Below are 10,502 nucleotides of genomic sequence, written 5' to 3'. Positions count from 1 at the left end.
TCAATGTAAAGAAAACAAAAATCCTCACAATTGGACCTATAAATAATTTTATGCTATATGGAGAAAAGACTGAATTTGCAAAGACTTCATTTTACTTGAATCCACAATTAATGTTCATGGAAACAGTCAAGGGATCAAACGATGTATTGCATTAGATAAATCTGCTTCACAAGACCTTTTGAAATTGTTAAAAAGCCAAGATGTCACTTTGAAGACTAAAGTGCGCCTGAGCAAGCCATGATACTTTTAGTCCCCTCACATGCGTGTGAAAATTGGACAATCAATAAGGAAGCCTATAGAAGTATTCATGTATTTGAAATATGGTATTGGAGAAGAATATTGAGAGTACCAGGGACTGCCAGAGAACAAACAAATCTGTGTTGGAAGAAGGATATCCAGAATGCTCCTTAGGGAAGATGGCAAGACTTTGTGTCTCATACTTGGGACATGTTGTCAGGAGAGACCAGTCCCTGGAGGTAGTGTAAAAGAGGAAGATCCCCAAGGAGTAGACTGACACAGTGGCAGCAAGAATGGACTCAAACATAACAATATTTGTGAGGCTGTGCACAGGGTCACTGTGAGTCGCAGTCCACTCGATGGCAGTTGCCTCAACAACAACAAGGAAGGTACCATGCGGTGAGTTAGGAGGTCAAGCAGAACTAAACATGATACTAGGCCGATTAACAGGGATGTCCCATCAATCATGATCCAAACCTCCAAACAATGGAGCCAAATCCCATGAGGTATTTGATTCGACATGAACAGCCTTGGGAGAGACTCTTTTGTGTTTTGTTTTGTTTTTGCCAGTGTCTTATCGACTCGATGGCACTTAACAACAACAACAATATCACACTAAGTTTCAGGTCATTCAGCTTTTTACAGGTGTGCAAATAACTGACATCCATTACATTGATCTCCTTACCACCCCTGGTAACCACTAAGAAACTTGTCTGTCTCCTCTTACCTTTTCTTGTCTTTTTATATAAGTGAGATCATGTATCTTTCCTTTTGTGATTGACTAATTTTACCTTTTCTTGTCTTTTTATATAAGTGAGATCATATGTCTGTCCTTTTGTGATTGACTAATTTGACCCAGTATAATGGCTTCCAGCTCCATCCACACTGTAGCATGTATCAAGACCTCATTTCTCCTACTGACTGAGTTGGATTTCAATATATGTACGTACATTTTGCTTTCCCACCCACATGTTGATGGGCCTTTTGGCTGTTTCCCCTTTATTGGCAATTGTGACCAGTGCTGCAGTGAACACGGGTGTAGAAACATCTGTTTGAACTGTTTTCAAGTCTTTTGGATACACACCTGGGAGTGGAAATGCTGGGTCATGTGGCAGTTCTAGTTCAGTTTTTAAAGAGTACCTCTCTTTTCTTTTTTTTTTTTTTTTTTTTGAGAGAGAGTAAATTTTGATTTAAATGTTTTGGCCCGCTGTGAATGTTTTCTTCTTTTAATAAACGAGTTTACCCCACTTTTAATTATTACTCTTATAGATAATTTAGCATCACTTTTGTTGTCTTATATTTTCTGCCTTTAATGTTTCCTGGCCATTCCATTTGTTGCCTGTCTTTTCCTATTTAGTCGAGGTTTTCTTGTATTCCTCTGTTCAAATGGAGCCAATTTTGATCATTTATAAAACACAATTTTAGATATTCATATAGTGGACTATGACACAGTCATTAAATGCTAGGAGTCTGGGTGTGGCACTGTAGGATAAGCACTGCGCTGTTAACCATAAGCTTGCTGGTTCACACCCACCAGCCACACCTCAGAAACCTGCTATGAGTTGGAACAGACTCCAGGGCACTTAACAACAAGTAGATTGCAACACCAAGTTTCACTGAACAACATAAAAGAAAAAATGAGATGTCATAGGCATGAAAGAATGTTCTTGGCTTTTACAATAACTGTTTTCGACTATTTATAGATTACCAAATTTGCAATGATTTCAAGTTTTGTAACATATCTCTTTTGGCATTCCATTTTACAAATGAGATCAACCACACCCAGGTTGTGTCCTTGAAAACTAGGAACTAAAGGACAGGCAAAGCTCTCCCGACTTCAATTTTAAACCCTTCAGTCACCAAAGATTAGCAAATGCCACAACATAGCAACCTGCAGTGGGTTTTGTCTTCTACTGAGCCTAGTCCCACCCCACCCAGCCCCACCCAAGATCTTCCTCACCTAGTCATGGCCTAGCACATCCTGAGGGAGAAGGACGGGTACCTTTGTGCAGAAGAACACTGTCATGAAAGAAACAGCAGTGAAGATGGAAATGAAGAACATGATGAACCAAGCAACCCAGTGCAGCCGTCTGCGCAGCCCCATCATACTCATGTACTCCTAGAGGAAGCAAGAGAAGCATGCATGATACTGGCCAGTGGCCCAGCAGACTGGGTAAGGGGGCGTGTGTGCACCCGGGACAGGTGTCTAGAGGAGAGCGTTGGAGGCTAAATGGAAAGAAGTACAATCAGTGAGCGGCATTTACCTGGCTTAGGTGTGGTCACGACAGGCCCTGTCTTCACAGTAGCCTTCTGAAATGGACCGAACCCCTGCTCTAAGCGCAGGGCCCCTGTGGCCCTCAAAAGAAATCTAACCTCCTTGACATGCTCTGGTCACACAGACCTTCCTGCAATTTGCTGAATGAATCATGGTCTCTTTTTATTTTTCACATACATTGTTCTCCTCTTTTCTTGTTTTTCTCTCACCTTCTCTTTACCTAGTGAAATCCTATTTGACTTAAAAAAAAAAAAACAACAGTTCAGGAGCAGCCTGCTCTGAGACTTTCTCTGTTTAGCTTTGCCCGCCGTCCACCCAGCCATCAGACCGTGCGCCCACTCCCCTAGCCCTTCCGATTCTGTTGTTATACTTGGTTTTATGGCTGTGAAGCACCAGAGGGGCAGGGCGGAGTCATACCTGTGTCCTAGTACAAGTGCCTGGGAAACAGAAGTCACTCAATCAACGTTTGGTCAGTGCCAGCTGCCACACAGGAAAAGGGTACAACGTAAGAGTCACGCCCTGGTGCTGGAGGTGCAGAGAGGATCCCAATGCTGTCTACACCACACCAAGCATACCGGAGGAGCACAGTGGCCCCAACAATGTGTTCAGACACAGGAATGATGGTGAGGGTAGTGCAGGACTGGGCAGTGCTCCAATCTGCTGTACGAAGGGTCACTATGAGACAGAATCGAGTCAAAGCATCTAACAACAGTACACAAGTAGCTTTTTGTCCTTTAAGATCGGAGCTGGCAGTAGGTTAATTAACCAAAAAAACATGTTGGCTAAAGCAGGCAATGGCAAAAATGACATATTCATACCTTAAGCTTTGTACTTTTACTTATATGAGTGTACAGTCGTGTGTCAGTAGCTCAGTGTCAGAACACAGAGTCTGGACTGTGCACATAGCACCAACTGGGGTGCACAACCTACGATTACAGACTTCAAAGATGATCGAGAATGTAAACACAGGAGTGAAGCACCGCAGTGTGGACTCAGCCCAGGTTTTTACAATTTTCCTCCCACATTTTATATCTGCCTTACTGAATCTTTCCAAAGTGGTCAGCAAAACCCCCGAAGACAGCACCAGTCCACTCCATCCAGGTACACAGCATTTTTTTTTTGCTGAGACATGCAGAGTTTTTATTGCTCTTGTTAACTTGCTAATACTGAATATTTAGCTGGAGAACAGAGTTTGCAAGCAGGGTTATTATTAGTGGATTTGGGTAGGTGGGCACATCGAGGACACAGTAGGCGGCTCAGTACAGAATGTCTAACTGTCTCAAAAAGCCAACTTGGGGTACAATAGCCTTTGACCACTGCCATTTTATGCAGGTGTCTGCATCTGGGATTGTGGTTACACATTGGTGTCAATCAAGGATCTCAAATAACTTTTTTTTTTTTTTTGGATTGGCCGATTCAGTTATCACAAAAGGTCAGGTAGCAGGGCCTCATGCCTCCCCCTCCCCACCACACACAACAGAATAGTCTTCTTATTAGAAGTTCCTAAGGATGGTGCAATTCCAGCCTGCAAATTGTGATCGGACATAGCCGGGTGAGACAGCGTAGCCACCATCTAGAAATAATGGTCTCCATCGCTGTTGCTCCTTGCAGCCTGCCGGTCCTCTTCACCGCCCTCTCCGTTAAACCCATTAACATGCACAAGCGTTGGCTTGAGGAGACTTAGGGACGAGCCTTGGGGAAAGGAGACGGGCCTGTGTGCTAGACAGAAGCCTGCCAGCCGCAATGGCCGGGAGCTCTCTGCAGTCAGCTGTACAGAAGAGACGGAGGTCCAGTCCACTGAGAGATCTGATTACAAGGACATCAGGTGAATTTTAGCCACCTGGTAATAAAGGCAGGGGAAACTTACTCTGGGAGGATGGGCTAATGGCTGGATGGACTTTGGGAAGACTTCTAGAAGGGGGTGAATGCAGTACAAACTCAGAAGTTGAGGGAATTCCTACAGAGAGAGCAACCGTGGAGCTAGCACTTATTTGGGGTCCAGGAGAGAGCCCTATTCACCTACAGCAAAGGACCTGTGACAGCAGTGGCAGGGGGCCCAGGCAAGTCCTCAGTCCATCTACATGGTCAGCACCCAGCCCAAACCCGGCGCTGTGTAGGCCACTCCAACTGAGACCGACCCTTTAGGCCCGACTAGAAGTAGAGCTCTGATAGCACAGTGGTTACGAGTTAGGCTGCTCACCTCAAGTTCAATAGTTCAAAACTACCAGCTGTCCCGTGAGAGAAAGATGAGGCTTTTTGCAGACTGGGAAACCCTATACAGGGTTGCTATGAGTTGGAACTGACTCCTTGGCACACCATTACCACCACCAGAACCACATGGGCTTTCCAAGTCTGCCATCTTCATGAACGCAGACTGCCTCATCCTTCTCCCACAGAGCGAACTGGGGACCTTGGGCCAGCAGGTGAGGGCTTCACCTGTGCACGATCTGGGATTCTTCTGCACTCATCTCAGGCAAGAAAGTGACACTCACTGCGTCACACCTCCCATGGTCCCAGGGTGAGCTCTGTCTAGTAGGGTACCCGCCCTCTTAGAGTAATTCACAATTCCTCCTGCTTTTTTCCTTTTTGTAAGAAACGTAATTCTTATATTTATTATGTACCTTTATATATGGAGCTCTGGTAGTGTAGTGGTTACGAATCGGGCTGCGAACCACAAGGTCAGTAGTTTGAAACTACCAGAGGGAGAAAGATAAGACTTTCTGCTCCCGTAAAGATTTACAGCCTCGGAAACCCTGTATAGGGTCACTATGGGTCGGAACCGACTCGACGGCACTTAACAACAACAACATATTTATATATGGTGCATTTCTATAAGGTGAAAATGAATAAAAGTTAGGAATTGAGATTTTATAATATAAAGGTGAGTTTAATTTAATTAAATTGTGTTTGCATATACAAAGGCTTAGAAATTTTAAATTAACTATTTTTACCGACTGGACATTAGTTTAGCAATTTTTAAACACTTGAAATACTATCAAGAGAATCACGGTTATTCCTTCTCGAAGAGAACCCACCTGCTCCTAAGTCTTCACCAAACAAGAGCCGAGAGGTTTGAGTTCAAGGGCCCTTCTCAAGAGAATGGAGTGTGATAGCTAAGGTTTGGTGTGCACTTGGCTGAATTCTCAGTGCATTAGCACTTTAAGAAATAATAATTTCCCATGATGACAGCTCATAGAATGTGATCACTTCCTCCATGATGTGAGCTGAGGGGAACAGCCGTAGCTGATATAATTATCCTGTATTTTATAAATCTTTCTTCTATGATGCTAATGAGGCAAGATGCAATCTATATGTTAGGTTGCATCTGGAGTTGATTTCTTTTGAGATATGCAAGAGATTAAACAGGCCAACAGAGCTCAGAGGGACCTACTGCCACCAAGAAAGAGCCAGGAGTGGAGTGTGTCCTTTAGACCAGAGTCCCTGCACTGTGAGCTCCTAGATCCAGGGAAAAGTGATGCTAAGATATATGGAGATCACCAAGGAATGCTGGGCCACAGATGCTGAAAGGAGACAAGGAGCTTTCCCCAGAGCCATCTCTGTCTGTTAAAGCTGTCACCGGCATGTGGTACTTCAGTCCCAAAGATCCCTCTCAGGCCCCAGAGCTCAGAGGTCCTTTACAGCCCCCAGGGGATTGTGTCGTCCAGATCTATGCAGCAGAAACAGAGCATTTCATCACAGAAGCTCTACTTGGAGAAGCCAAAGCTGAATTACTGGAGAACTGCTGTACTTTGCTGATGAGAGAAATACATTCTTTATGAGGAAATGAGAGTGTGTTTGGCTGGTTACGCTGTAGACATGAGGACACTGTCCATGCCGCAGCATCCCCCTGCTCTGGAAGAATTCCAGCAGTTGTTGCGTGGAGAGCTGCGGCTCAGCCAGCGTTCATAAGGTGGCTCTATGTTACAGACTGCAATGGTTCAAGGCTGATGTGCCTAGGTGGGAGAGCCTGGTGGTGCGCATGGTTACACATGCTTGGCCACGGAGCACTCCCATACAGAATAGCCTGACCATCTACTTCTGAAAAATCAACTCTGAAAACTCCTATAGAACACGGTTCTCCTCTGACCCACATGGGGTCACTAGGAGTTTGAATCGACTTGATGCTAACTGGCTTGGTTTGGGGTTGGTTGTTTACAAGAAGCCTAATTACACATGTGTGCACCTGGGCACTACAGGAACCTCGGGCAAGCAGCCATCTAGCTACTGCCAGTCCGGGACCCAAAGGGATGAGAAGGGCCCACTAGGAGAAAGGGTTATGTAGAACAAAACATCGTAAAAGAAGAGTGATCACTTGTTTAGGGACCAACCAAGCGCCGAGTGATTTGTTAGGAGACAGCTAGGAGAGTGGTGCTGCCCTACAAAGCCACCTCCAAGGCTGAGAATGAGGTGCAGAGGGCACAGGAGGCCTGGAGGGGTAAAACAAGCTGGTATAAAGATGCAGGGATAAAATTATGTTCCCTCAAAATATCTTTTCAATCCAGCCATTCAAACCCACCAACCGCTCCTCATAACTCATATACAGGGTCGCTATGTTGTTGTTAAGTGCCGTCCAGTAGGTTTGGATTCATAGCGACACTGCATAGGGTTTCTGAGGAGCAGTTGATGGTTTGAACTGCCAACCTTATGGTTTTCAGTCCAGTGCTGATTCTACAGCACCACACTGGGAGGATTACTATAGAGTGTGTCTTAGATTAACCTCTTTTGCGATATAAAAGAGATCAAGTAGGCAAGAAAGCAAACGGAGATGGAGAAGGAGAGATCCCAGAAACGGAAGCTCAGAAGAGACCAGGCCCTTTCCTCCACAGAAGACAGAGGGAGTGCAAGTCGCCCACTTGTGGCATCTGAGACAGTAGTACTAGGGAGCTGACACACAGGGTGACTCGGGTTATGTCTGCACAGCACACACTCTCGGCTATGAAACTGACCACCAACAGCAGGCTGGCATCGTTTCGTTTTCATTGAATTGTGTTTCTTGAGCTAGTCCAGGTTTTTTGGTTTTCTTTTAAAAGGAGAGGTGATTTGTCAGGGTAACTGCTCCGTCTGTCTGGTCTTTAGCTATCTTGAGTAACACTTTTATATTTTCTGTTTCTTATTTGTTCTGTGATTTCCTTTGTTTTCTCTCGATATATGGGTTACAACTTCTTTGTATTTATTTTCTCTAGTGTTCCTACAGTTCTATGTACTACTTTTCAATTCTATTGAGGATAATTTTTCAGCCTCTTAGAAGCATTTTTAAATTTACTTGAATGTGATCGAGGCAGCACGTGAGCAGGCCAATGATCTGAAGGGCAAACGTTTGATGCCCAACATCTCCCTCAGAAAATTTGCTGCAGAAATAATTGAACAAGCAGGGAAGGTAAAACTATGCCACATATGAAAACTAAAAAGGGATTTCAAAGACACACTGGAAGTTTCCAGTTTATTGTTTTTTTTTCCCAAGAGGTCCAGAGCCTTAAGCAAGGATGGCAAGACATCATCTCCCGTACCGTGGACATGTCATCAAGAGGGACCAGTGCCTAGAGAAGGACAGGCTGCTTCGTAGAGGCTCAGCAAGCAGAGGAAGTGCCTCCCTGGGATGGGCTGACCCAGTAGCTACAACAGTGCGTATACACACAGAAAGGCTTGTGAAGATGGCAGAGGACTGTGTGGTGTCTACTTCTGCTGTACCCGGGGCACCTAACAACAACAGAGCCAGAGAGAAGGGCCTCCAGTTAGCTCACAGTGCCATGACCACCCCTGGCAAAGCTACCAGCCTTGGCCACTTGGCCTCACAGGACAGCAGTGGTGAGGCCCCTTCCTTCCAAGTGGAAATGCAAGAAACAAAGCAGAGGGGAGCAATCCATTCTTACATCCTCTGCATCGTCAACGAGGCCAATCAAAACTCTTGGAGTCCCTGGTAGCCTATTTTAATAACTGTTGTTGTGAAGTGCCGTTGAGTTGGTTCCAACTCATAGTGACTCACAGCTGATGGGTTTTAATGGCCGAACCTGTGGTTAGCAGTACAGTGCTTAGCCTACAATGCCACACCAGGACTCCATTCTAACACACAGCCATGAGAAACAACAAAAGGAGAAAAAAAAATCAAAAGTGAGAAGAGGACATTTTATAAAAGAGAGAGTGAGCCAAAATGTCATGAATCTAGAGGAGTAAGTGGAGCGTGAGCAGAGATGTGCAGAGCGCAGAGCAGAGCCGGTGGCTTCAGCAGCAGCTTGGCCAACAGCCGGGCCCCAGGCTCACTCTCCCAGGAGTGTGCTTCCCGTCTGCCTCTGGGCAAACACTGAGTTTGTTTTGGACGATATTTGCCTCTTAGACATTGGTGCAGTCCCTGGCTGGTTAATGAGATTGACTGCTAATCCAAAGGTTGGAAGGCAGAGTCCTAGGGAGAAAGACCCGGTGATGTACTTTGGAAAAACCAGTCATTGGAAACCCTGTGGATCACAGCTCCACTCCAAAACACAGGGGTTTGGCGTGCGTCAGCGTCAACTCATTGGCAACCAGGACTAATACACCCACTCCCGTTATCAACATGGCGAGGTTCCAAAGGTCAGTTCATTATCCAGAAATTGGTGTTATGGGAAAATGGTGGATGACCACATCAGATGACTAAATGGATCATCACATCATTGCCAAATTCCATCATTACATCACTGCCAAACCACTGAGCATCATGGTTCAGCCAAGGTGACACCTAGCCTAACATCACAGCCAGTGTTCCTCTTGTCTCGCATCTCAATGTCTCTTACTGCCAGATGTACAAACAGTGGGACAGTAGATGCTTTTTACTCTATGGACGTAGATGTGACCTGTTCGATAAAGAGATACTCTATAGTTGAGAAGTAGGTGTTTATGTTTATTTGTCAGTAATTGTTGTTGTTAAATGCTATCAAGTTGGTACCAACTCATAGTGAACTTATGCACAACAGAAGGAAACACTGCCTGCTCCTGGGCCCACCTCACAATCAATCATTGCTACATTGCTGACGCCGCTGGGCCAATCCATCTTCTTGGGGTTTTCGTCCTTTTCAGTCAGTGCACAGTACATATTCTGAACACCTACACGGAGCTCTGGTAGCGTAGTGGTTACGAATCGGGCTGCGAACCTTAAGGTCAGCGGTTCGAAACTACCAGCTGCTCCGCGGGAGAAAGATGAGGCTTTCTACTCCTGTAAAGATTTACACCCTCGGAAACCCTGTACAGGGTCGCTATGGGTCGGAACCGACTCAATGGCACATAACAACAACAACAACTGTTCCAAGCAGATTAAAATTACCAAACAATTCCCAGGTTCCTACTCACCTGGCCAGCTGCTCTGACACCTGAGTAGCCTCAACCCTGCCGGGGCCTCCTTCCCACTCTGAGCATTTCTCATTAGCAACCTCCAAACCTTCCTGCCCAGGAGAGACGGCCTTCGGGAGGAGCTAGGATTACCTTCAGCTTCCTCTCTTTCTCCAGGGAGATGGAGTTGATGATGGTGAGTTCAATGCAGATAAAGCTGAGCATGAGGAGTGGTGGGAACTCGTTCTGCAGGACCAGGAAGAAGTTGTCCTGGATGTAAGACCCATGGGGGAACCTTTTGATGAGCACACTGACTTTTGAAAACATGTTGGTCATCGCATCTTTAGCGTGGTGCCACATGATGGCTTTATCCAATGCATGCTGTATGGCTAGGAAGCCTTCTTTGTGGTATCCTACAGGAGAAAACAGTGGGTGACAAGCCTCAGAGATCAGGGAACACGGAGATGCAAACTAGAAAGAGGGTCACTATGATCAACTCAGTGGTAATGGGTTTGGTGTTCTCTGGAACTTCTTGGGAAGAACTTCATCTTTAAAGTAGGAACAATGACCTTTGGTGGAAATATGAGTACTTGCTGTTGTTGTTAGGTGCCACTGAGTCGGTACCGACTCATAGTGACCCTAAGCACAGCAGAATGAGACACAGCCTGATCCTGGGCCAACTACTGTTGCCACG

At 45.6% G+C, this 10,502-nt stretch overlaps 1 protein-coding gene across 1 annotated transcript in view; it reads right to left on the bottom strand.

Annotated features, from left to right (window-relative positions):
* LOC102812607 (ATP-binding cassette sub-family A member 3-like) overlaps positions 1 to 10,502 on the bottom strand; it is a 116,790-nt gene that overhangs the window by 80,760 nt on the left and 25,528 nt on the right. Inside the window, exons 5-6 of the mRNA XM_006873962.1 lie at positions 9,962 to 10,221; positions 2,240 to 2,356 (exon numbers count right to left, since the gene is read on the bottom strand). Of these exons, the coding sequence (XP_006874024.1) occupies positions 2,240 to 2,356; positions 9,962 to 10,221 (377 nt within the window). The remainder of the gene's footprint in view (positions 1 to 2,239; positions 2,357 to 9,961; positions 10,222 to 10,502) is intronic.

The sequence above is a fragment of the Chrysochloris asiatica genome, unplaced genomic scaffold (assembly GCF_000296735.1).
Source record: "Chrysochloris asiatica unplaced genomic scaffold, ChrAsi1.0 scaffold00257, whole genome shotgun sequence".
Classification (NCBI taxonomy): domain Eukaryota; kingdom Metazoa; phylum Chordata; class Mammalia; order Afrosoricida; family Chrysochloridae; genus Chrysochloris; species Chrysochloris asiatica.
The sequence above is the reverse complement of the archived record's forward strand: the minus strand, read 5'-3'. Positions and strand labels throughout refer to the sequence as shown.